At 36.5% G+C, this 23,724-nt stretch overlaps 1 protein-coding gene across 2 annotated transcripts in view; it reads left to right on the forward strand.

Moving 5' to 3' along the window:
• DNAJC6 (DnaJ heat shock protein family (Hsp40) member C6) overlaps window positions 1-23,724 on the forward strand; it is a 953,450-nt gene that overhangs the window by 780,103 nt on the left and 149,623 nt on the right. For both annotated transcript variants that reach the window (XM_044085567.1, XM_044085566.1), the window contains exon 16: window positions 12,803-13,096. In XM_044085567.1, coding sequence (XP_043941502.1) covers window positions 12,803-13,096 — 294 coding nt within the window. The remainder of the gene's footprint in view (window positions 1-12,802; window positions 13,097-23,724) is intronic.

Here is a 23,724-nt window from a genome sequence, read left to right on the forward strand (position 1 = left end):
GTGTAGGATGATAGGAGGAATGTGGGTGTAATGTAATAGAAGGAAGTCAGGAGGAATGGTGTAGGAGGATAGGAGGAATGTGGGTATAATGTAATAGAAGGAAGTCAGGAGGAATGGTGTAGGAGGATAGGAGGAATGTGGGTGTAATGTAATAGAAGGAAGTCAGGAGGAATGGTGTAGGAGGATAGGAGGAATGTGGGTATAATGTAATAGAAGGAAGTCAGGAGGAATGGTGTAGGAGGATAGGAGGAATGTGGGTGTAATGTAATAGAAGGAAGTCAGGAGGAATGGTGTAGGAGGATAGGAGGAATGTGGGTGTAATGTAATAGAAGGAAGTCAGGAGGAACGGTGTAGGAGGATAGGAGGAATGTGGGTATAATGTAATAGAAGGAAGTCAGGAGGAATGGTGTAGGAGGATAGGAGGAATGTGGGTATAATGTAATAGAAGGAAGTCAGAAGGAATGGTGGAAGAGGACAGGAGGAATGTGGGTGTAATGTAATAGAAGGAAGTCAGGAGGAATGGTGGAGGAGGATAGGAGGAATGTGGGTGTAATGTAATAGAAGGAAGTCAGGAGGAATGGTGGAGGAGGAGATTAGGTAGGAGGGTATACAGTGAAGAGATGTGATATAATAATTAGAGAAGAGGGATAGGTGGGGTATGAGGAAGTAATGGATAGGGGTTAGGATATGAGGAATAGAGAAGAGAGGTAGATAGGCTATAGACAACTAAAGGAGAGTCAGGAGAGATGGGAGCAGGAGCATTCCCAGAGGTATGAGAGGTGGGAGTGGAGCAAGGTTTTGAAGCTGGAGTGGTTGGTGGTGGTACGAATATGAGAAGAGAGGGAGTTTCAGAGTCTGGATAGAGAGAAGGATAAAAGGAATTTGCCTGGAGTATGAGCTGGTCTATATACTTTGAGTAGGTTCTGATTATTTGACCTGAGTAGTCTATCTGGCTGGTGAAGTTTGAGGGGAGGTGTTAAGTGATGGGCAGAGAGAGGGTTTAAAGATAAGTTTGTGTGCACAAGTAAGTTGGATGAAAGAGAGGTGGTGGGGTAGTTCAAGCCAGTTTAATTTTTGAAGGGCATTACAGTGGTGAGTGGAGGACTGGGCACTAGTGGCAAATTTAGAAATTTTGTTGTAACAGGAAGCTAGTTTTGACTTTAGACCGCTTTGGAGATTAGTAAGGAGGGGAGCACCATATAGCAGGGAGAGGATGAGGTAGGTGGTAGAAAGGACATGTTTAGTAGCGGGAGTAAGGTAGTGGTTATGGCGGTAGAGCAAGCCTAGTTTTTGGTGTGTTTTCTACATATTTGTTTGAAGATGTATGTCAAACTTAAGTTGTGTGTCAATAGTGACACCAAGTAGTTTTGTGTGGGGTACAACTTCTATAGGGGTATTGTTTTGGCTAGTTATGGAGAAAGAATTCATGTCAATATTAGTGTTCTTTGAGGGGGTGGATATCATGATTTTGGACTTAGAGGCATTTGGGGCTAGCTGCTTGTTAAACATCCAGTTCTTGGTAGTTAGGAAGGCTTCCTGGGTAATTTTCTGGAGCATGGGGAGGGATTAGAGGAGCAGCTTATTGTAGACTCATCTGCATATTGGATGAGCTTGGCATTAGAAGTACACTAGTGGAAGTCATTTATAAAAATATTAAATAGCAGAGGGCCTAATATGGACCCTTGTGGTACTCCTGTAAGAGTGTTGAGGAATGAGGAAGTACAGTGTTTCCACTTGACTGATTGCTGCCTATTAGACATGTAGCTGGAGAACCAGTTGAGAGAGGAGGTGGCTAGATTAAGATGAGAGAGTTTAGACAAGAGGAGGTTGTGTGGAATTGTATCAAAAGCTTTAGATAGGCCAAGCAGTATGGTAGAAACAATATGGCCTGAGTCGCAGGCAGAATTGACAGTTTCGAGGAAGGAGAGCAGTAGTGGTGCTGAAGCCATGATGAGTAGGGGTAAGCAGATGGTTATCAAGCAGGTAGGGTAGTAGTTGTAGGTGGATGCATTTTTTTTAAGATTTTGGAAATAGGGGAGATAATGGCAATTGGCCGGAAGTTGGAAATTTCAGTATTGTTTCCCCCTTTGTGAAGGGGTATGATATAGGCTTTCTTCCAGAGTGTGGGTATGCTAGATTCATGGATTGGCTGGTTTATTAGGATGGAGATGATGAAGGCTATATCACTGACAGCCAGCTTAAGGAAGTTAGATGGAAGGTCATCTGGGGCATTTGAACATGGCTTCAAATTGAGTAGGAGCTTTTTTATGGTAGAGATAGAAACAGGTTTGAATGTAAAGGGATGGGGTTGAGAGGTTTTGTTGCTTGAGGAATGTGTTTTGCGGGAGGTAGGTGAGTGTGGGTAAGGTGTAGTATTAGTAAAGGATGAATTAAGTTTAGTGATAGAGTTGATGAAGAAGGAGTTAAATTGGGTAGCTAAGGAGAGATCTGGGGTGTTAGGATCAGGGCAGGGGTTGACATTTTTACCTGGACGGAGGAGGGTAGTGATGCTATTCCAGAACTTTTGGTGCCTGAATGCACTCTTTTCCTTGCTATCAAAACCCTGCTGTGGTAATAGGTGGAGATTATGAATAGTGTCCTGACCTTATATTGGAGTCAGCTTGCCATAGGTCTGTCACTAATTCTGATGACATTCCTCACTGTCTTCTAAAGCATCTCCCTCAATACAATCCCCACCCCATTTCTAGTCTGTCCTGCCCCCTAGTAGGAGGCTGTGGATCCCAAGCCAAGCCAATAGCTTTCGTGCACTACCCTTCCATCTTGTCTCCTGAATACAGAGGATGTCCAACCTCCTCCTTATCATCATGTTATCTACTTCCAACAACTTGTCAATAAATCTATACTGAGTGTTTGACAGGTTGCTTGATTTTACATCCAGCTTTTGTTCAACAGAGCAATCCCGGGTAATCCAAACTAGGCACCTGGACATCAGCCAACCAGTAGCTTATTGACACAGGGCTGCTGAATGATTGTTGGCTGGCATACAGTGGCCAAAAGGGGCAGTTAGACCATTTCCACCCTTAGTATGGGTTCTTGGGATATAGGTAGGAGTAGGCCAGGTTCTTTAACCTACTTATACCTAAAAAAAATCTCCATCCATTTTGACGACATTAATCAATGTGACCTTGAGCCAATATTTACACTGTCACATGGCTAGATGTGACATGGCACACAGTCTGTAATCTGTGTTCTCCTATGTAGAGGATAGTAAGCATCACAGCTAATGCATGAAGCAGTTTGTGTGTACAAGTCTTCCCCTGATAGACAACATCTAGGGAATATGCTGTTGCTCTCAACTCCATTTTGAGTGATTTTTGAGGTGGACACACTCAGCATGTTTTGGGGAGGCGGGAGAAACCCTATAGAGACACAGGTAAAACAAGTAAATTCTACACAAGCATTGTGTAGATGTTATGACTGAATCTAGACCTAAACCATTATGCCAACTCTGTCCATATAAACATATACTAGGCATTCCCTGGATACCCTCACTACACCTTTAGGTTTCTTATGACTGTCCAGCTGCTGCATTGATCATGTAACTCAACTGACCTCAAATGATAATCAGGTGAAAGATCAGTACATCTTATTCTAGTACCCAAAATCTTTGTCCTAAGATGTGTTGAAATGACTATGAAGTCAGTCTTTGACCTTTGGCATAATATGCTCTGCTACTGAATACAGTTAAGATAAGGTTTGTTTTATAGGGACAATCTATGACTAGTACAGCTGGCAAGTAACAATATACAATCAAACTCAGGTAATCCCCTTTTCATAATGTCCCTTCTGGGTACCACAACCATTTTCCCAATGGGGTTTGAAAGCACTCAGCAGAGTTACATAATTAGAAGGTGGCACTGTAACTTGCAACAGTCTTATGGTCAACAAAATGGCTGTATGTTCTGAATAGCTCTTAGTTACATACTCACAGAGTCTTCCTTTCTACAGCTGGCAGTTGCATTGAGGTGACATCCTTATAGACTAGCAAAATCTCCAGCTACAGATACAGTAAAGAAAACTGTACTTCAGCAAAAGGAAATGTCTCTAAAGTAGTCCCAAAGTTCCTACCTAGTGAAATACTTATTGTTCCTCATTCTTTAGGGACTGTGTAAAGCAAAATAAATTAACCATGGAGAGCTGTATTCAGAAATCACTGAGCTGTTGGAGGTTGAGAAAAGTGTTCTTCCATGCCCAAAGAATAATGGTCATTTGTCTTATTATGATCCTACTGCGAAAAAAAATACTATTGTGGGCATATCCACTGAAGTGTAGCAGCAAAAGGATTACAAAACTCTTAAAAGATAATAGTTACATTCATCTGGGGAGAAAGAAGACTAAAAGGCTAGAGCAGAGTCATGTGTAAAATAAATGGACATGCTGTTAAATGACAGGCATAAAAGGAAATGCTAGTGTGTTGCATGCAGCACATTTGATGGTATGTAAACTCCATCCATGGTTTGAATAAAATGGCTAAGATTAGAGAAATTTAGCAAAAAAATAAATACATAAATACATAAAAAATAAAAACATAAAAAATTCATAGAGGAGTGGAAATTGTGAAACAGATGTCTGAGCTTGCTCAGATTATCAGTAGAGACACTTGGAAATAATGTCAAGATATGGGTCATGACCAGGTAATAGAAACCTGTTTTAAATAATGAGCACTTTGAAGTAGAAAGAATGCTAGAAAAGACACTGAGAACAAATGACAAAAGAGTAGTCCAGAACATGTGATACAGGAGTGCAGAACTCATAGCTATCCCTGAATGAGTTTAGGCTGGTTGAGTAGAGGATGGATACAAGTATGGTACAGGATGGATTAAGGATAATGAAGGAGAAGGAAGTGAGGGTTATCCACCTCTTCTGACATCCAGCTGGGTAATGAAATAGGGCTCAGCTTGTTAATATGTCAGTTCCATCAATAAGGGAAAAGGATGGAAATGATGCAAAAACCGAAAAAAATCAGTGTCAAAAAGGATACACGCAGAATTTTTTTTCTCAATTGTTTTTCTTGAAACTTTTAACACAGCAGTAATATAGGACAATATAAATATTATAAAACAAATATACATAACTGAAATAACTATTTACAATGTTGCCTACTATAAAGCAATTTTTTAAACAGAAAAATGTGATGCATAGTTGTTAGTTAATTATTAAAGTCTGTTTATCCAGCAGTTTTTTGAATTTCAACCATATATTATATGAAGAGGTGATTCTATATGTTCTTATCCTGATTGTGATAAGTTTAAGATGACAAACTTCAGTTGCCAAGTGTATAAATTCCTTCCTAGTAGGAGTAGTCTGAGTCTTCCAGTTCTTGGTGAGGGCTTTTCTTACTAGTGTTAAGATACTCCATAAAAGAGGGCATTTTATTTTCATGACACAAGTGGGAATACATGTATTAAATAAAATAAGAAATTTGGTCAGCATAAATTTATAATTAAAAACAGACTGTAAGAGAGAATTCATATTATCCCAATAAGTTTTAAGATTTACATAATTGTAAAACATATGCTGCCTGTCAGCTTTACCATTTAGTTTACATCTCCAGCATCACATGTCTTTATTACACATCAGTTCAACTTCATGTGGTGTGATAAATGTTCATTGTATGAACTTCCAAGAGAATATCCTCCACCTTAGTGATGAAGTAGTTTGTTTTGAAGACTGGATTATTAGTTTTTGATCATCTTCACTTGGGAAGTTATTATTAACAAGTCTAAAATAACCCCAATAGTTTTCTCTGTGACATAAGTACCTTATATGTTTTAGATAGAAGTCCCTTTCCAATTATATTCTGATGTAATAGAATAATGAGTAAATCAATGAATATGGGAAAAGAATTTCTAACTATTGGTTACATTAGATTAATCTTATGCTCAACAAATTGTCCACAGTTTTGAATTTCTAACCACATATCTTTGATTAACTCTAACGTATTAATGATATGGTCAACATTTTGTAACTTCCCATTGTCTAATTGTCTAGTAATTGATACCAGTATAACAGGTTTTTGTCTTTAAATGTAGTCATTGTTGTTAAATTGAATCTATTAATACTAATTTGAATATAGGCAATTGACAATACAAAGAAAACCCATGCTTTATAGTCATGGTTCCTGAAAATTAATTTTTTAAAGGAGGTTATTATCATATTAATATAATAAAAGTTAACTGGTTTGTTTTTGTTTTCTATAAAATAGTCTTTTTCTAACCAATTAAATGTATTAGTAGCTATTTTAGTATTATATGATTTTGTTAAATTATTGGATTTACACTAAATACCTCCTGAATATTCTTCCATTTGGCATTATAATTATTTAACCAAGAAATTATTGGCTTAACAATTGAGGATTAATAATATAATTCTAAATCTGGAAGACCAATACCACCCAATGTCCAGTCTTAATGTGCTGGCTTAAAGGCATTCTAGGCTTATTAGGGAACCATCAAAATCTCAGAATCAAATAATTATACTCTTTTATGTTTTTTGGAGGAGTGGGAGGGATAAAGATTGCATTATATATAGAATTATAGGAAGAATAATCATTTTAATTAAGGAGAATTTCTCTTCCATAGTGAAAAACAATTATTCCATTTATTAAGAGTTTGTTTTGTGGAATTTAAGTTATTATAATTAACGGTTGTTATATATTTAATATTATCAGACAAGATTACACCTAAGTAAGTGATTTTACCATCTTTCAAAATGTATTTATATAATGTGTTATCTATTTAATTGATATTATAGGTAATAGGCAGCATTTTAGTCTTGTCCTCATTAAAACTGAGCCCCGATTTCTTCTGGAACATTTCTTTTGCTTGGAATACTGCAATAACAGAAGAATTGCAATTAGTCAAAGTTAATAGGATGTCATCTGCAAGAAATTGTATTTTGGGGATTAAATCATTATTTATTAGTATGCCTTTGATGTTTTTATTTGATCTTATATAATTTGCAAAAGGTTCCATAACTAGAGCAAAAAGCAATGGCAACAACTCTGTAACCTTTAGTAATCATGATTGATTGGGAAGTATATGAGCCTATCTTAATGTATGCAAAGGAGTTTTCATAGAGAAGTTCGATTAATTGCAAGGAATTGTTTGAAAAATTACATTTTTCCAGTACTAATAGTACATACTCCCAATTAACTAATCAAATGCTTTATTGATATCCAGACTAACCAAAGTTAGTTCTTTTTTTGAATTATTAGTATAATCAATTATCTCCTTTTTTACTGAATAAACGTTTATTGATTTTCACAAACATAAACATATATACAGTATGTATATCAAAGAAATAATTACATAGTCAAAGCTTAAATTGAAGAAACAATTCCAAAAACAAACATTACAAAACCAACCATTTACTTTGGATGTCTATACTTCAAAAAAACATTGTTTTCTTGAATGTGTCTTTGAATTAAATTATAATTTATTACAGTCATCTGTTTCCAGCACTTGATTTACATTCTGCCATGCAATGCTTAAGGAAGTAGGTGGTTTTGTTCTTCCCTTGATTGTTTTCAATTCCAAATGCACGACTGATAAAACCATGTTCTTGAAATGTTTAAAATTGGGAGGAGTTACAGCTTTCCAGTTCTGTGTAATATTTTCCTTGCAATAGCAAGGAGAGTCCAAAAAAGTACATATTTTTGCCTTGGAACACAAGAAGGCACAGGTGCATTCAACAAAACTAGAGATTTTGTAAGTTGAAAATTATCAGTGAAAAGTGCCTGTAACAAATAGCTAATACTTTCCTAATATTGTTTAAGTAAATTGTATTCATAGAACATGTGTTGCCAATTGGCTATTGATTGTGATTTACATCTCTAACATCTATTTTCTTTATTATAAATTAGTTCTAATTTGTGTAGTTTTAAATATGTTCTATGTATATAAAGATGTTAGTTTTGGAGATGTAAGAATTAGTTTTTTTTTATCTTTATCATCTGGCATTTTACCATTGACTGTTTCATAGTATTTCCATATATTTTGTTTTTATGAACTCTTGTTTATTTAACTAATTTGTACAATATTGATAAAATTCCTTTCCCATTTGTGGGAAATTCCATCAGCATTATTAACTGCTCTATAAACGTATCTCTTGATATTATCATAGGTGTTCCTGTTCATTATAAACCCAGTCTGATATTATCATGGGTGTTCCTGTTCATTATAAACCCAGTCTGATCATTGTTTATCAACACTGGAAGAAATTGTTTCATTCTAGAGGCATACATTGTCCATTTAATAATGAAATTAGTCTATTTGAAGAACATTGTGTTTAGTCTTTCTCATGTTTTAAAACTGGGGATATTAGGGTGTAGTTCCAGGAAGGTGGCACATTTGTAAGTCCTTTAACTATTAAAAATACCTCTAGTAAAATGCTCAAAGCATCCTTAGTCATCATTTTGTATAGTTCAGGTATTATGCCATAATTTCCAGGTGCCTTATTGGGTTTTAGTTTATTAATGTTTTGAGATCAGACATTGATATACGCTTGTCAATTATTTTTTATCTGATCATGTGGCAGTCTATTTTCAGTCTATTTTTATAAATGTTTTAGTTAGATCTTGTGTATCTATTGTTGGTTTGTGCTGATTAATCTTATTAAAATGAGACCTGAAAACATCCAGTATATCTTCAATTTCAGTAACCTTCTTTTTACTACTAGAGGAGTATAATTCTTTGATGTGGTTTAATTTAACAATCATGTTTGTTCTAGTAGTCAATTTATGCATGGATCTAGGATTTATGTAATAATTAGTTATTTTAATATTTTCTAAATTTATCATAGTTTTATGTTGGAAAATATCTAAATATTTACTGTTTAAGCTATTTATTTCTTCTGTCAAGCTATTATTTCCTTTTTGACTATCTAGTTTTAACTTATCAATTTTCTGCTGTAAATCTATCAATTCTTTGTCCCATTGTTTCTTTTTTTGTGTATACCAAATTGTAATTTTGCCTAAAAGGTATGCTTTTAAAGAGTCCCATACAAAAATCTCTACTGTATTAACTGTATGATTAATTTCAATAAAAGTTTGAATTTCTTTGTTAAAGAACTCTTTAAAGTCTTTCATATTGGTTATATATGCAGGAATTCTTTTAATTGGGATGTTACTACTAGAATTCAATATAACTTCAAATGTTATCACTTTATAATCTGACAGTGGGCAAGAGACTACTTCAGCATTATCTACTCTCCTAATGATCTCATTTGAAACATATACTCTATCTATTCATGATTGTGTTCCATGCCCGTATGAGAAATGTGTAAAAAAGAGTGAGTCTAATACTGAAAATTCATTTATATCTATCATGTTATATAGGCCAGTGAACTCCATCGAAGCCTGGATTGAGGCAGGTTTCTTCCTTTTCCGGCTAGTGTTGGTGTTCTTGTCAGATAAAATACGATTAAAGTCACCTGGAAAAATAATTTTTCCCTTTGATATTTGTATTATTTCCCCAGCTGCTGCTTAACTGTTTGTATTCCTAATCCAGGTATCCAATAGATATTACTAAAATGTATAGTTTCCTTTAACTCTCTAAAGTCACTGAACAAAACATGCTTTTTTCAACACTAAATGTATTCAGGATTTTAGGTAGAGGCAAAAGTGTCCATAAAATAGCTACCCCCTTCTCTTTTGTTTACAATGAGAGCTAGTCAAAACAGAATAGTGTTCAGTATTAAGTCTGTCCAAAGCTTCTTTTATTAAATGTGTGTCCTGTAAAAAGATAACTTGGGAATGAAATATTTCTAAAAATTTGTATAAACTACCCCTTTTACAACCATTTTTTAATCCATTGATGTTAAGTTAAATGCATTTCAAGTTGGATATACTATTGAAATAAGAAAAAAAAAATACATATAAAACCTACATACATTTGTAAATAATATGGTACTGAAAAAATATTATATCTAGTGAACTGCTTACTCATAGATATAAGACAATTGAGATTGTAACTGTAAACTTTCTATCAAGAATAGTAGACAGCAAAAAAAAAAAATTTGTAAACTGCTATACATTGCAGAAATATTCTAGGACAGTGATATGGAAGAGATACAAAGAAATACTTAATCTCTAAGCATGTTTATGGCTTTAGTTAATATGCATCTTTCTATATTATTTAAAAAGTAAAAACTACCAGATTAATAACAATGGTTATACTGCATGACTTGGAATGTGGGAGTTTCACTCATACTGCAGGAAAGGGGAATATGTATGGACAGTATGAGAGAAAGTATTATTCACTTGTCAAAATTCATTGGTACTGAACTGAGAATTAAATGAATGCCTAATTTAGGCTGTCCTAAAGCAGAGGGAGGGAGAGAGAGAGAGAGAGAGAGTCTACAGATAAGTACAGAGGACAGAATCGTTATGACAGAAGTACAGACAATGATGGAGACCAACAAATGGAACTATGGCAAAGAAGAATCCACAGGAGGACTTAAGAACATTTTAGTAACATACCTCTCTACCAATTTGCAGAAAAAAAAGTCTGGACAAAGCTAAAAATCATGAGGGTACAAAGGCCCAAAAATAGGACAGATTTTAAATATTGCTATTGTAAACTTAGAAAGTTGCTAGAATGACTGTTTTTTCATTAGCATGTGTTTTCTGAAATGTGTGAAGTATGAAACTCAAATGGCTGCCATTATTTATTGACTTCAATCCACAACTGATTTACTAGAAAATCACAAATTTTACGAGAAACAGATGAAAAATATGAGGCAAAAATCTAGACATTCTGTGAAAATCTGGACAGTTTGGATATATATTTAACGATTATTTTATAATATATAATAATCATCATTAGAATAATTTGATGTGAATTGTAAGGTAAGAGTCAGATCAGTAGTTTAGTAACTTTCAAAAGAAGAAGTGTGTGGAAGCATGAATAAATTAAAAAGTGGGGAATTCATTAGTGAGTGAGGTGAAAAAAGCTTGATCAGATAGAGATGTATTAAGAGTAAGATATTTGACTATGTAAACAGTGAATTTATAGGGTAGGGGTATGTGTTTATACATAATTCATTAGTGAGTGAGGTGAAAAAAGCTTGATCAGATAGAGATGTATTAAGAGTAAGATATTTGACTATGTAAACAGTGAATTTATAGGGTAGGGGTATGTGTTCATACATTAAAAGTGAATTTCTAGGAGAGGGCAGTATTAATGATAAATGATCAAGAGGAAAGTAACTACATTTAAGATATATATATATATATATATATATATATATATATATATATATATATATATATATATATATATATATATATATATTATAGAGTTCACGGGGAGCATGAAAAAAAAAGTAATCTGAAAGACTTGTAACTTCTTACATGAAACAGTTAACTACATAAAGATGTTTGCTGCCTTTAATACTTGGAAGAAATTCCTGTTTATCATTGATGTTCAACTTTTACAGGCCTGTGTTTTTCTTTGCAACTATTCTTGCATTCTTAATAAGATTTAGACAAAAATATTAACTTGCATACAATTTCTTAGAAATATGTGGTTTCTGTGTCCATCCTCCTCTTGCAAGATGATATCCTAAATGACTAAAAGAATAAAGAAACATCAAAACATCTTTTCTACTTAAAACAGCAACAGGAAGAATGATTTTTCTCCCAAGAAAACTGACAACATTGCATGTTAACGTAGGCAGCAAAACATAAAATGTGTTTTTTTCCTACCTGCAGTAAATCTAACAGAAAATAATAAAATATCTTAGTTGTCCTTTCCCTACCATAAATGATACTGCCAAAAAATCAGAATATATGTAAAACTTAAAAAAAACTAAATGCAGACATGACTGTCTCTTCTGTAAAGTTACTGGTCTCATAGGTTTCCATACTATGTTAAACGTACCCACTGTGTTTCAGTGTGATAGGAAGAGGGACAATATTACTTTCCCATCAAAGAATGCATTCATAAGATGTTTATGTATAACTAATTCAGGAAACAATAAAATAAAAAAATTATATTTCACATCTGATTCTTATTAGTGAAAAAGCAATATCAACTCACTTACATGAATTCCAGTGCTGCATATTTAGAATACTGAAAACAAATGTCTATAGAGAATATGTTTTCTCTTACTGATTAATAATTATGTGATATTTATGTATTAAATGGTTGCATTAGTTAATATGTAATAATATCGTTATGATACATATGACTTGGTGATGGTCTTGTAACCTAAAAGGTCTGCAAATATACTTTGCAGACTATTATACATGTTTTTTTTTGTCATTTCTCAGTATCACATGTTAAAAAAAACATGGTCCCTGATCTTAATAAAGATAACAAAAGGGTGTGTGCTGTCAGTATTGCTGAAAACTCTTCAAATGTCAAGGATTGGAGTTTGGCATAATGCTGAAGGTGTTTACCTTGCAGATAAAATGTATAATGTTTGACTCTCAACAATGAAAATTGGATAGGCTTAAAATGACCCATGAGGGCAGTTAGCCTACTACTTACGTATGAACCCATGAACCTATATAGTCTGTTTTTTCACACTGGCATGGATAGTTTTCTTTTTCCTAGCAGCACATTTTGGACAGACTGTGTCTATGAGCTTAACAAAACTAACAAAGTACCAGATATTGCCAAGAAAACTACTGCATTCTATTCATGTTTGAGTGGCAAATGAACCCTTGGCATATGTATATTTTTATACTGAATTCTTTTTAATCTTCTGGTCTGCAAAACCTTCAGTGTGTAGAATGCAGTTTATTTAACTTTCTGTACTTTCTTTTCCTCTACAGGTGGTTCTTCATTTTCCAGTAAGCCTACCACACCTACTGGAGCAGGTGGAACATTTCCACCTATGGGTTCACCACAGAAACCCTCCCCCCAGTCAATGGGTGGTAGTTCTTGGCAGCAGGGCACTGGCTTTAATTGGCAGGGAGGAACTTCATGGCAACAGAATCAGGCAAGGCCACCACAACCACAGCAAAGCATGCCCCATGCATCTCCTCAGAACAGACCGAACTACAATGTGAGCTTTTCTAATGTGGCTGGCAGCCAAAATGAACGCAGCAAAGGACCAGCCAACTTTGGTAAGTGACTATACAAGAAGTGTATGGATACTAGAAGATGCAGGCTGTATAATTTTGGCATGTTCTGTATGTGGTTATTTTTTTCTTCCTGCTCTGGGGTTTTGCCCCTTGCTCTGTAACTTATAACTCACATTTCTGTACATTAATACAAATATTACATTTTTCTTCAGCCTCAGCTTTGACTTTGATTGAGACTGTTAATAGATGTTAAACTAATTCTGGTTGCTAATATGCTTATATATTATGTGTGTGTACATTCATTACATACAACCCTTCTAAAAACACATTCATTGAGCATCCACACCATCAAACATGAAATCATTGTGTGTGTAGACTCACACATGACACATATCCACACACACACACTTCTAAAACCCTCTTACACTAAACACACATAATTACACCTCTCCAACATTTCACAAAGAATTGTCCAATCTGCAGTTGACATTATGAAAAATAAACATCCACTCTTTTGTTAACAAAATAAAAGCAACAACCTATTAATTTTGCAGGGGTCAAACCTTCCTGCACCCCTCAATATGGTAGGCAAGTCCCCTGACCCCCCAGACTTATACATACCAACGCCAAGGTTGCATAAAATCATTAAAAAGGACAAATCTCCCACAACATAGAGAAGTATAATCAAGTCTCCAATCATAACCAGACCATTACGTGTTTAAGACATGGATGTTAATAAGTTCACCTCGAGAGAGAGAAACTTGAGAGGTGAATTATAGCATCCATGTCAAGACTACATAAAAAGGGTTATAATCAGAGACCTGTTCATAATTTTTTGTAGTGCATGGAGCTTTGTTCCGTGTGCTACCTGTTACAGTCAAAAAAGAAAAAGAGCAAAGCGTTTTACTGCTTTTGAAAGCCCCTCTCCTTATTTGTTAAGTTCTGGGGGGACAAATGATCAAAATTAGGGACAGTTTTTAGATGTTCCTCTAATTTACCTAAAATGTTAATAGAACAAGAGGTTTTGTATTACTACTTCCTGAGCATTACGGTGTATAAAACCCTAATTGTTACATTTTTTTGACTGACTGAAATGATTTAACTTCTTCTACTGGTGTTTGCCATGTTAGTCTTTAGTGTGAGGCCTGAATAATTAAAGCTAGCACTGTATTAGTTTGTTGGAAGTACCTTATTTTAAATAATTATATAATTACTTTCTCGTTTCTGGAGTAAACAAGGCCATCATGGAGTGTATTTTCAAATAATTCCTTCTTATCAGATGTGTTAGCTATAAAATCAAGTATTGTGCCTTAATCTTTGTATGCTGTCATATGCTCCAGAATGCAGTTATTAAGCTGTGTAAAAATACCAATAACTGTTATGAAAGCACAGTACTAGACTCTTATTTATATTATATGCCAATCCATTTTAGATACCTATGTAAATAATTGAAGACAACCCAACAAGATTTGGGGATCTTCAGCATTTGTGATAATACAAAAAAATTACACAGTCATCTGAAAATTTAAATCAATAAACTCTACAATTTCCTTCAACAGACTGCATACCCAGATTGAATAAAAAGGGCCCAAAACAGACCCCCTCCACCACACACACACCTTTACGGCACTGTACTTATGTTCGATTTCAAAATGGTTTGTGTATTCTTACTTGATATGATCTTCCCAACAGAATATCAAATATTCTGCTGCTGAACCTATCTTCTCATGCTATAGACTTTCAATAATTTCATGCTGAATGATTGAATTGAAGCCTTTGGTTAGATCTTCATAAATCACATCCACAAGTGATCCCAGGACAATAGAATTAGTAGTCAATAGTCTCAGTAGAATCAGAATTAAAGTGGGAAATGTTTGTCAAACAATACGAGGAGCTAATCAACTCATGCTGATAAACGCCTTAGTGGTTTGCTGTAGCACTTATGTGAAGCATTAATTCTCATGACCCACTTTTTTATGTCTACCTATTTTCATGGAATGTGCCTAAAGTACCTGGTAATTCCTCACAAATACACATTTAGTGGAAAAGCATGTATTTTATATGCAGATGTAGACATAGCCTGAAAACTGGCAAAGAAATAAAGGCTTGTGGGATGTAACACATTGCATAAGCAGTATAGACAGCTGAAAATTGTCCCTTGTATTAGAAGGCCTGTACCAGATATTAATTTCAAGAGTGACCGCTCAAACCATTTGTCCGTAACAAATGTTAAAAAGATGGGTCTGCAATTAGTAGCTGAATATTTGTCCCTTAATACATAGTTGGTCAGCATATACATTTTTCCTTCATAAATTAAATATATAACCTTTATGTAGCTTTTCACATTTCTCTGTAACTTAATTTGGCTATTATTCTTTACCCATAAATTGACTGTCTTCATCATACTGACTTACTTAATAAAGAATTTTAAAAGTGCACATTCTTACTTTTAAAGTAATCCTTATGAAGACTGCATAACTGCTCTGTACAATTTCATTTTGTTTAGGTGTATGTTTGTGTGTGTGTGTGTGTGTGTGTGTGTGTGTGTGTGTGTGTGTGTGTGTGTGTGTGTGTGCTTTATCTTGCCATATATAATCTATCTGTCTATGTATCTATGTATCTATCTATCTATCTATCTATCTATCTATCTATCTATCTATGTCGGAGCAGTAGCTAGGCAGATTTTGCTCTGAGCAGTCCACTACACTGGAGCCCTATCAAACCAAGTGAAAGTTTAGTAACAAAAAAAAAATGTTTTCCAACTTTCTGATCATTCTGTTTGCATTCACTTAAAAAACAGACACAGCTGCTTATGTGAATGATAGCAACAATCACATGCCCCCAGGCATCCACCCCTTTTGTCCCACCCACACTGTGCATCTGATCCATCCATGTAAATATTTACTTACCTCCCTAGCTATCTGTTTATTTATAGGTATGTCTAACTATTTATCTGTTTATCTATCACTCTTCCTATCTAGTAGCAGGGTAAGTGGGCTGACCCAAAGAAACTTTTTAACCTTGACCCAGGCACAGAAAAGAATATCAGTAAATACATATAAAGATGCATAGTATTACTATAATATATCATTTAATTTCAAATAACATAACTACAATATTTATTAATTTAGTTATACAAATGCAAAACTGTGACAATCAAGGACACTTGAATATTTAGTGATGTCTGGTAATATAAATATTGTGGTGAAGGTTTATATTAGAAATAATATGAACCAGAATCTTTTCAACATGCACATATGTTCTGCAAAGAATTCCCTATTTTTTTTTAAGGTTAGAAGAGTTAGCTCATTTCTTATGTCCAGTGGTAGGTTATTCCAGCATGTTTGTACACTATAACAATAATGCTTTTTTTCCTCCAGCTGCACTTTTCAAGGCGGTCTTTTAAGTGAGATAACTTCCTCATTAGCATCTCTAAAGGGACAGGGGGAGGTTTTCACTATTAATTTGGAAGAGAGTGATGGGTGTTTGTGTTGAATGACAAGCTTGAATACAAAGGGGCACAAGATGAAGGTGGCCAGAAAGCCAACTGGCTTTCACTGGAGGAAGGCAGTGATGTGATTAGAAACCTGAGAGATTTGTAAAGCAGCTAGTGGTTTGTAGTCATGTTGCATTATTAAATGAGTTAAGAACAGTAACAGGTAGAACATATTCTAGAGATGAAACAATTTTTGGCAATAATCATCTGTGATTATGGGCATAAAAGATGTGTTATTTTAAGGCAGAGCTTCATTTGTGTAAGAATTGGTTAAAAATTCAAGGGGTGATGAAATGATAGTATGGGGTCTAAGTTTAAGCCAAGGTATCTGTGTTTGATAAAAAAACAATATATATTGTAAACGTCTGTCTAAACATTTATAGATCTATTTTTTATAGATAAACTTTATTGAAAAAAAGTAGCAGTAAGCCTTTGTAGGTGGGTGTGATATGCTATAGATCACATTACAGAATGACAGTTCAAAATGTTCCTTCTTAGAAACAGATACTGCTCCATTGAAGAAGCATCAGCTATACTATGATGACTGAATTACAACAGCATAGTAATATACAGTTAACAGGTATGGTCACGGTGGTGCAGCGGTTAGCATTGTCGCCTCACAGCAAGAGGTTCTCCGCTTTTTTTCTTGACTGGTGTGCCTTCTGTGTGGAGTTTGCTTGTCCTCCTTGCGGTTGAGTGAGTTTTAAAGACATGAAGGTAGGTGTGCGTGTGTGTGTGTGTGTGTGTGTGTGTGTGTGTGTGTGTGTGTGTGTGTGTGTGTGTGTGTGTGTGAGTGCGTGTGTGAGTGCCTTCTGTGAAGAATGGGCACCAGGCTGGCAACTCGACACCATAAAAACTTCACTGCCAATCAGTCTGCAGACTGGTGATCTGCTGTGTTGATCCCTAACTGGGAAAAGCTGAAAGACATTGCTAATAACTATCCTCAATGTACCGCGATCTCACAATTGCGGTTTTCGAGTTCTGCAATATTCGCTCATGTGAGCGTTCGCTAAGATGAACTTTTGTTCATCTAATATAGACACGTTAATAATATACAGTTATCAAATAACTGATGGTGCCTCTTTAAATTTCACTTAAATTAGCATTTTTCTGTAAATATGCTGATAAGAAGAACAGAAAAAATGGTGTTATTATTTGTAAGTAAAATACCATTTATTCAGAAATTCTTTACAAAATTGTACAGTCATATCCCATAGTCCAAGAATCTGCCTTCCTTGTTTTAAGAATATACAGTCATTAGACAAAGTACTTTGTTATCATCTGTATATTTTTAGCACTTGAATATACAAGTTAGACTGAGAATAAACACTTGCCTAATCCAATCTAAAGAGTTATTATAAGGGTGCCCAAAGTGCAACTATTCACAGAAGTGAAAAAAAAATAGCATAATTACATGACTTATATGTGAATATATGACTGAAGAAATAAAAGAGTCTAGTTCTAGAGCTCATGTCTTATCTGTGTATGCTTCTTGTGATCACAGAGAAAGGATCTCTGAACAGGAAGCTGTGATTTGCTAAACTTTCTAATAAAAGCACTTTTTTCAGGGGCAAGCCCTCTGTACCACACAACCCCACGTTTATATACTACTATGGATATTGCACAGCTTCTCTGCAGTCTCAAAATTTACTTTCACTCTTCTTATTTACTTTTTCTTACCTTCTTTTCTCCATGCTGTCTACTAGCCAGTAGCCATCCCATGAGTGAGAGGTCAGGCATGCATGTTCCTGAAAAGGGCCCATGAAGACTACCATGTGACAGTGGATTGGCATAGTCAAGTGCATATCTCTGGCTCGTACATTATTTATTTATTTATTTTTAATTTATTTTTATTTTACATTTGTTAACTGGATATATTTCCATTTTCAGTAGAGACCCGGAGAGAAAGCTCCAGTAGTAGCAAATAAAAATGAAAACCAATATTGTTACATAGTAAATGAAAGGATGTCAATAAAAATACAAGTAATAGTAAAATAGGTATTTACACTAGAAAAGTTCATTAAATGCCATGTACCTCTTCTCCAGTAAGTGCCAACATTGTAGTTGGAAATATTGCCTCCATCCACCCATAATGGATGAACTAATAGTGTCCACTCATTGCCACCCATAGTAGATGAACTGATAGTGTCCACTCATTGCCAGTCTGCTGACATGGTTCTCCAATGCTTGAGTTGCTAATCAGTCTGGGGTTGCCTGACATAGTCAAGGCTTTATCCCTCTGTGCCACAGAGCTGGTTGGTATCAATATTTACTAATGCAACATGTTTGTGATTAGTGACTTTTTTCTATGTAACCAAATGAATCACAGGCAGATGAACTGTGAGATCTATGATCCCTTTCAAAAAATTCATATGTAATTATGCTAATAGATCAAAAGTATGAGGGAATATGAAGCCATAAGCAAAGACATGATATGTAATGTATTTATTACATTTTCAAAAGAAGTTTAAGACTTTTGACATATCTATTTTTTAATCTTATTTGGGCAGTTGCCATTTATTTAATAGTATAAAGTATATAAACTACTGTTTCAGGTAATTAGCTATCATTTACACTTTGTTTTGAAAATTTGTACTTCTCTTATGATATTTGAATATCTTGTGTTGTCACCCAACTTTCAAGTTGCCAAAGTAATTTAGTGAGCATGAACAACAGTATTTATACAGCAATTATTTAGATTACAATATTCTTGGCCATTTTAATGAGTCAACAGTCATTTGCTGTCGAATTATCACATACTGTCTTTCATAAATTCCTAAGAAAAGTTACATCTAGTTTATCTGCAGATACTGCTAGAAATGGAAGGCACCGGTGATTTGATAGCATTTACATATCTCATGAATGAATGAGTTTAATATTTTGGCATATAAATATCAAGTCAGTACTTAATGCTACAGCTGACAGATTTTGCCCAGCATATTGCATTGTTGTTGTTCTAGGAAATGGTAGTTAATAAAATACTTCACAGTTGCTAATAGGAATGCTATACCAATAAAAACAGTAATGTTGGTAAACATGCCTTTACTTTCAGTAATACTGTTGTTGTAAAAACTGCAATTGGTAGCTAACAGCTGTACTTGAAACCATGCCCATGGAATATGACAATGTTGAACTTTTAACTTGTAGAACTGTAGGGTATATTTTCTACACCTGTGCTGTTATTAAACTTGTTAAATGTACTAGAGTGCTAGAAGGGAAAGAGCTGGAATATTTGTTGGACTCTGCATTGTTGAATTAGAAAGACAGCAAAATGTAGAATAAAACAAATTATACAGTGACTCCCTATTAATATTAGAAAACGTGCACGCTGATTGGCCAGCCCAACCAGCGTGCCCGTTGTAAATCCCACAATATACCAACGGAAAAAGGTCCGGTCGCCTGGACTGTTTTCCATTGGTATAAACTGCCCCCAAACCTTTTTTTTTTTACAATTAAAAAAAAAGAGAGAGAGAGAAAATGGAGCAATGGAGAGTCTCTTTTCTCTGTTGCTTCCATTTCAAAGCATTGATGTACTGGGTATGCGTGGGAACGCAAGTCCCATACGCATGCTTAGTACATCAAAACGAAGAAGCAGTATACCACAACCGGTGGAAGAACAGCAATCCGCCATTATACAAAGATATTATTTAAGAAAAGTAAGTATTTTTTTTCTTAAATAATGTCATTGTATAATAGCTATAACCGACTCCGTGGTTGTGGTATACTGAAGATTTACCCACACCTTTGTTTAATCACTCAGGCTTTGCCCTCATGATTAAACACACCAACTGTGGGTAAATCTTCAATATACCACACCACATCATCAGTTATTGCTTAAGTAGCTGTATGCAGATGATGTGGCATTACAGGCAGACTGACTAAGAAATCCAGCTAAGGATAGGGGGAATGGAATGCAAAACTGAAGACCCACAGGTTGAAAGTGAGTACAGATAAGACAGTTGTTGTGGCAGAAAATGAGGGAATTCTGAATAACCTGAGAATTGATCTAGAAGGGAAAATAGTGGAACAGGTTAACACCTTCAAGTATCTGGGAGGGGTGGTTGTCCTGTGTTTTGACTGTTATTAAATATTTTAAACCCTTTCAACTGTGGCTGTTTTTGTAGAGATAATTTAAGCTCTTTAGAGTACTTACATGCCTTTGGTAAAATTGTACAAAGCCACTTCAATAGCTTTAGCCCTGGGCTATACTACCAATTGGATAATAATATTGCACAGTAATAATTGGACACCCTTTTAAGGGCCTTTGAATAGCTGATAAATATTAGTGGGTGGTGGCAGCTGGTACTACTGTATAGTCTGGGGAAAAGGGGGCACAGCTAGGGAACCTGTGCCAGCCTTCCCCAGGAGTGTCTGTGTGGTTGTATAAACTCTTCTCAAAGTGTGTGTGTGTGTGTGTGTGTGTGTGTGTGTGTGTGTGTGTGTGTGTGTGTGTGTGTGTGTGTGTGTGTGTGTGTGTGTGTGTGTGTGTGTGTGAGCTACTTGGGTAGGGACACGAAGCACTGGTTGGACAGAGAGGGTCCTGGATGCTTTAGCTTGCCCACTAGCTGAGATCTGGACCCTATAGCTGTGCCAGTGGGGAGTCTTATTGGGGACCTAGAGAGCAAGGGAGTGACCAGCCCTGGACTGACTGTGATCTCTGTGGCTCTTAAGGGAAATTGCACTTTACTGTGTGTATTTGTTATCCTTTCTTCCTATATGAGCCGCCCCTCACTGGTGTTAGTGGTGAGGATTGAGGCTCCTTGATTGCTGGAACAGGGCATGGACGTCACATATTAATTGCTTGGCAGTGGTGGGATATCCACACCACATATTAATTGGTTGGAAAATACTAACTGGCTTGTAGTGGTGTGGGTAGATGAATTCCTGTAGCTGGTGTACAGTGAGATCTGAAGGTGTTTTGCACTCTAAATCAGCCACACAGTGAATACTCAGAGTCCAGATCACAATTGTTTTATTTCTTTTGTTAGCTTAGTTAGTCAGGGTGAGCAGGCAGCATGTCAGCAGAGGAGAATGGAAAGCTGACAAGGAGCCAGCTGATGGAGATGTGCCAGGCTAGGGGACTGATGCATGGAAACCTGACTAAGGCAGACCTGATTGCAGCCTTGGTTACAGCTGCATCAGAAAACAGCAACCAAGAGGACAATCAGAGATATAATACCCTCGGAGAATGGACAGCTCAACCTTTTTGCATTGGACATAAAAATCCATCTGGAGCTAAAGAGACTTGAGTTGGAGGCCAGGCATTTGGAACTAGATGCAGCTGAGAGAGTAAGGCATCTAGAGAGTGAGGACAAAGAGAAACTGCAACGTTTGCAGGATGAGGAGAATGAGAAACTGCTACATTTGGAAGCTGAGGAAAAGGAGAGGCAGAGGCGGCATGAGAAGGAGATGCTGACTCTTCCCTGAGTCATGGAGGTAATGGGGAAGGGAGTAACTGGACCCCAGAAGCACAAAAGGTCAGCAAATTTCTTCTGCAGTTTAAAGAGGGGGATAATTTTGATAGTTTCATTCATATGCTTGAGAGGGTATGTAAACAGCATGGTGTTGACCAAAGGCTCTGGGTACAGTTCCTGACCCCCTTACTCCATGGTAAAGCTGTAACTGTTTTGTCAAAAATGTCTGACGTTGCATGTTTTGATTATACTGCTGTTAAAAATTATTTGTTAGAACTGTTTAAGCTAACACCTGAAACGTATTGGAAAAAGTTTCGTGAGCATAGAAGCAAGGCAGATGAAAGTGTGTGTGAATATGTTGCTGAACTGAGCACTTATTTCTATATGCGGGTGAGTGGATGTCAGGTCACCACTTTTGTAGGGCTGGCAGACCTTTTGGTGAGGGAACAAGCCCTTAGCACTTTGCCTGAGGACATGAGGATCTGGTTAGCTAATAGACAATGTGCCACTTCAGATGAGTTGGGGAATAACAGAGACCTATACCTGGCAAGCAGGGCAGCTCTACACAGGAAACGGACCCCCAGTACTGCTCATGGGTCCAAAGGAACCCATGGTGGGCATCACAGACTGCCCCAACAGAATATGCCAGTAGCAGGAGAAGCCACTAGTCCAGGTACACGTCCAGGAGGTAGGGTTAGATGTTTTGAATGCAACCAGTGGGGCCATGTGGCATACAGGTGTCCACGGAGGCAAGGTGGGAAACAAAAGGTGAGGGAGCCAGTAACTGGGAAAGACAAAATGCCAACAGTAGATTGTCTTGAGACAACAAGGGTACCAAACTACCATCCTGCAGATGTCCTGATAGGGAAGGATTTGGATGAGGCAGTACCATGTGTTTGTGCAGTTACACACAGTCAGGCTAAGAGACAAGCATGTGGGTCTGGTAGCCTGGGGGAGACCCAGACAGACTGCATACTTGCAGCAAGGACTGGTGAGGTGGTTACTTCAGGGAAGGAGCTACCTGGTAGCTGTGATACTGAAGGTGATACCCAGATGCTTGTGGGTACTGATGGTCCCTTGGACAGAGTGACTGCAAAGGTAGAGGTGAGTAGTGGTACCCAAGCTGACAGTGAGGCACCACTGTCAGAGGATGCTAGACTTCCTGTGGAAGGGGAGCTGAGAAGGGTTACAAGGAGAGAGTTGAGACAGGCTCAGCTCTCAGACCCTACATTGCAAATCCTGAGGCAGGTAGCTAGGGAGGCACCTGATTCTCAAGGAAAGAGGGAATCTGTATACAGGGACAAAGGGTTACTGTACAGAGAGTGGACCCCTGAGGGAGGACTAGAAGGTAAGTGAGTACAGCAGTTGGTAATGCCTAGATCCTACCATCTGGCACTTTTAGCCATACCCCATGATATCCCCTTTGCAGGTCATATGGGCATAAAACATTCAAAGAGGCATATTATGCAGAACTTCTATTGGCCTGGAATTTCCAGAGATGTAACAGGGTACTGCAGGACCTGTGAGCAGTGCCAAAAGGTAGGCAAGGCAGGAGACAAGGTGAGAGCTCCTTTGATGCTTTTGCCTGTGATTGAGGAGCCATTTCACAGAGTAGCTATGGATATTGTGGGTCCTCTGAGTACCCCAAGTTCCACAGGGAAAAAGTATATCCTAGAGGTAGTGGATTATGCTACACGAGACCCTGAGGCAGTGTCTTTGTCCTCCATTGAGGCAGAGAAGGTGGCAAATGCATTGTTAGA

The sequence above is a fragment of the Protopterus annectens genome, chromosome 10.part0 (assembly GCF_019279795.1).
Source record: "Protopterus annectens isolate FY-2018-M chromosome 10.part0, PAN1.0, whole genome shotgun sequence".
Lineage (NCBI taxonomy): Eukaryota > Metazoa > Chordata > Ceratodontiformes > Protopteridae > Protopterus > Protopterus annectens.